Genomic DNA, 3,613 nt, shown 5'->3' with positions numbered 1-3,613 from the left:
TCTCCTGACAATTCTTTCAGGGGCGCCATCTATTAAGTATAGGTTGCAGCAGGAATAGATGAGGAATAAAAAAAAAATGGCAGACTAAATTCTAATAATTTCCACATAACTTTCCACAATAACACTAAGTCAGATATATTTTGAATTGATTTTTTTTTAACAAAAAAAAGGAAATAAAAGCTAAAGGCAGAATAAATCTGCCCAACCTCTGCATTTCCCTCAGGCTGTTCTTCCTTTGTTACCAGACATATTGGTCTTTCTTGCTTATTTCTTTTTTTTTCTCACCTTTTAACATTTTTTTTGTCTTTTTTTTCCACAATATTTCTCTCTCTTTCGATACACACTCAGCGTCTTGTATTCTTCCATATCTCCTCAAGCTCCCGGGCAAAAGCCTTCTGGCGGCCCACGACGATGGTGATGTGGTCCTTGTTGTCCACAACCTTGACATGCGCTCGAGGAATCTTGCACCGGACATCGTAACTACAACTAATTGCAAGGAGCTCATCGTCCCTCCCATGGATCACTGTCACATCGCAGCTAAGTTTCTCTCTCACTGCATCAAGATAGCCATCAATCTTGCCGGCACTTCCACAAATAATATTGTGGAGGGTGTGCCATGCAGCGTTATGGGTGTGGCAGAAGAAGCCATCCATCAAGAAGGTCCTAATCCTGTTGCCATCATCAACATAACATAATTAAGTACCGAAGACCATAGAATTCAGTACCTAGGAAATGAGTTGCAATAAAAAAATTCTCAGGATTCATGATCACTGGCTCAGCCAATTGCCAGTGGTTCCCTTGCAGCTGGATTTGGAGGAATATATAGTTGGTATGGGTGGATACCCCATTTGACTACTGTATGGACCGTAGGGTGAGATGGTGAACCACCTTGTGCGGTACGTGGTGGCTTACCATCCGAACGGCCCTCCCAATCCAGCAACTTGGCTAGGATGGTGTAGCTGGCAACATAAAGAACTGCGTACTTTGAGAGTTATTATTACTGTTTGGCCTGCTACTGGTCAGCAAGTTCAATTCCTTGCAGCTCAACGTGCATGTACCATGTATAAAATAACTATTATCATGAAAATAAGATAATTTCTAAGAAGCAAACTGGCTTCAGAAAATGGTGGCTTAAGAATTACGGACTTGGGAGTTGATGGAGTATGGGATGACCATTCTTTTACCCCGGAGATTCTAAAATCGTAAGGGAGCGCGGACTTGGAAGCGTTGGCCTATGGATCTGATCAGATTGGATGCAGAATTAGATTTGAAGCCAACCTAATAATTCTCGCCGGTCACCCTGATGGTGGGCGTTGCTGAGAATTAATTCAGGAAGTTGGGCTACTACTGCGTAGAAGGAGCGGACAAGTAAAAACCAGAAGCATTACTGAGTGCCAACCTGTTGCGGGTGACGAACTTGAAGGCGAGTTCCCAGAACCGGTGGTTCTTGCACGCCACCAGGCACACCGTCCGGCTGATGTGCTCGTACCAGCACGCCACCGACGCCCCAAACGCCATCGGCGGCCACACCCGCCGCGGCGCCACCCGGCGCAGCACAAACTGCGTCCCCTTCTCCCCCTTCGGCACCGGGAAATACGGCTGCAGACATCGAAACAAGCCCTTGATTCTTAGCAAGCAAACCAGATTACAAACTAGAGGACTGGAAGGAAGGAACAGAAGCGGATGGTGTTCGACGTTATATACCGGGGCGAGGAGGGTGAGAGACCTGACGGCACCAGGATACTTCACCGCGAGGGCGAGGGCGAGGATGGAGCCAAGGGAGTGGGCGACAATGTGGAAGGACCGGACCTTGTAGCGATCCAGCACCGAGCGCTCGATCATCTCGACGTGCTCTCTTAGCGTGTACAACGAGTCGGACGGCTTCGGGCTCCGCCCGAACCCCAGCAGGTCCACCGCAAGCAGCCGGTACCTCGCCCTCGTCTCCTCGGAGAAGTTCGGGAATACCGTCTCCGTCCAAAACGCCGACGACGATATGAATCCATGTATGAACAGCACGTCCTCCTCCGCCACCCCTCCATCTACCCACACCACATGCATCACATTACCCAATTCACTCTCTCACGCCATTTCTAAATCCTGCATTAAGTTTCAAGGCCATAAATTCTGACTGGTAGTAGTTACCTTTGGGGGCTTCGGCGTGGACGAAGAGGAGGGAGTCGCGGGAGCTCCAGGAGGTGCAGGTCGGGCAGTCGCAGTCGGACCACCGCGGCACGGGGTACGACTTGCCGCCGCCGATCCTGCCCTGGAGCATCTGAATGATGGTGGATTTGATGGTGAATTTCGTGGTGTTGGGCGACGCGGATCGAACCCCGCCTGCGCTCCGCGCGGCCGCTGCAGGACGCCGGCTGCCTTGCCGCCCCGTTTTAATCCTCCGGAGCTCACGTACCGTCGTCCGGGAGACCTCGGAGACGAGGGAGGGCCTGGAGTACAAGGTGTCTGAGATGTCCTCCAGCTGGAGTTTGGTGGAGGAAAGCCGGACTACTTTCGAGCCCCCATTCTCCGACACGAGGATCTCGCCGCTGCTGGTAACCATGTCCTTGGGGGAGGAGGAGCAGTAGCAAGGCTTCCACTCGGATTCCATGGCGTAGTCCACGAGCTTATAAAAAAGACATAGCATTACATCAAGCAAATCCAAAATGGTGAACACGATGAAGCTCACGACGTCGTTCGCCATCCGCCCGGCAAGCGCCGCTGCCGATCTCGCCGCCCCGCCACCTCCCATTTTGTGTCAGTACAACAAGAAACAAGTGCTGCCACTCCACGCTAGCCTCTGCGTCGATCAATAATAAGAGAACGAGACGAAAAGCTTAGGCTTCTTTGGATGATTAATCTCCAAGCAGCGAGAGAGTGTCTGGACTGGAATTAATAAGCCACCACTCAACAGAGTGGGATGGGGGTGATCGGGGGGTCGAGGAGGACGTCTCCGCCTGTGGGGGCTGTAAGATTAAGGGCAAGGGGAGGGATGGAGAGATGAAGGACTTGATTGTTTCATTAAAATCGTTCGCTGGCCTTGGCCTTGGCCTGTTGGCCATGGAAAAGGGGTAGGTGGTGGTTGGAACTCCCCGGCTAACACTTTACTTCGGCCACCCCAAGGCGCCATTTTATATGCGATGGGCACGTGCCTCGCACAGGAAAAGTCTGGACTCAAATTAAGGGACTTTTTCAATGGCTACTCACATCTCACATGAAATCTTTGTTCAGATACAGTTGTTGAGAAGAGTTTGATTTCAGACAAATGCAGGTATTACATAAAAAGCAACGTATTTAGAAATCATGTAGGTATCCAAAGAACCATAGCAGATGTCTAAATTGCCGCGAGGGGAGTAAAGAAGACGGTTATGAAATATATCTTTATTTATTATAAAAGAAAGTGACTATATCTTTAGACATGACACATCGCCTTCTTATTATAAGTTCACTTGATAAAAGAGCCTATAATCTTGGCGTATATGCCAGATGCATGACCGGATAGCTTTAAATTATAATTTATGCATTTTGTTTGTACGACTGGATCTAGTTGGGCATCAAATTAACCCCATCCTGTCGATGTTGCCTCTAATTGAAAATAACACGCCATGGCCACAAGCTAGGC

At 49.4% G+C, this 3,613-nt stretch overlaps 1 protein-coding gene across 1 annotated transcript; it reads right to left on the bottom strand.

Moving 5' to 3' along the window:
* Positions 1-3,079, bottom strand: LOC103716909 (probable lysophospholipase BODYGUARD 3). The gene is made up of 4 exons (XM_039126675.1): positions 2,143-3,079; positions 1,705-2,039; positions 1,400-1,599; positions 1-669 (listed from the first exon to the last, which is right to left on the bottom strand). The coding sequence occupies exons 1-4, from the start codon at positions 2,741-2,743 to the stop codon at positions 345-347; spliced, it is 1,461 nt and encodes a 486-aa protein (XP_038982603.1). The 5' UTR covers positions 2,744-3,079; the 3' UTR covers positions 1-344.
* Positions 3,080-3,613: the final 534 nt, after the last annotated feature.

The sequence above is a fragment of the Phoenix dactylifera genome, chromosome 5 (assembly GCF_009389715.1).
Source record: "Phoenix dactylifera cultivar Barhee BC4 chromosome 5, palm_55x_up_171113_PBpolish2nd_filt_p, whole genome shotgun sequence".
NCBI classification, from domain to species: domain Eukaryota; kingdom Viridiplantae; phylum Streptophyta; class Magnoliopsida; order Arecales; family Arecaceae; genus Phoenix; species Phoenix dactylifera.
This window is presented reverse-complemented; position numbering and strand designations above follow the sequence as displayed.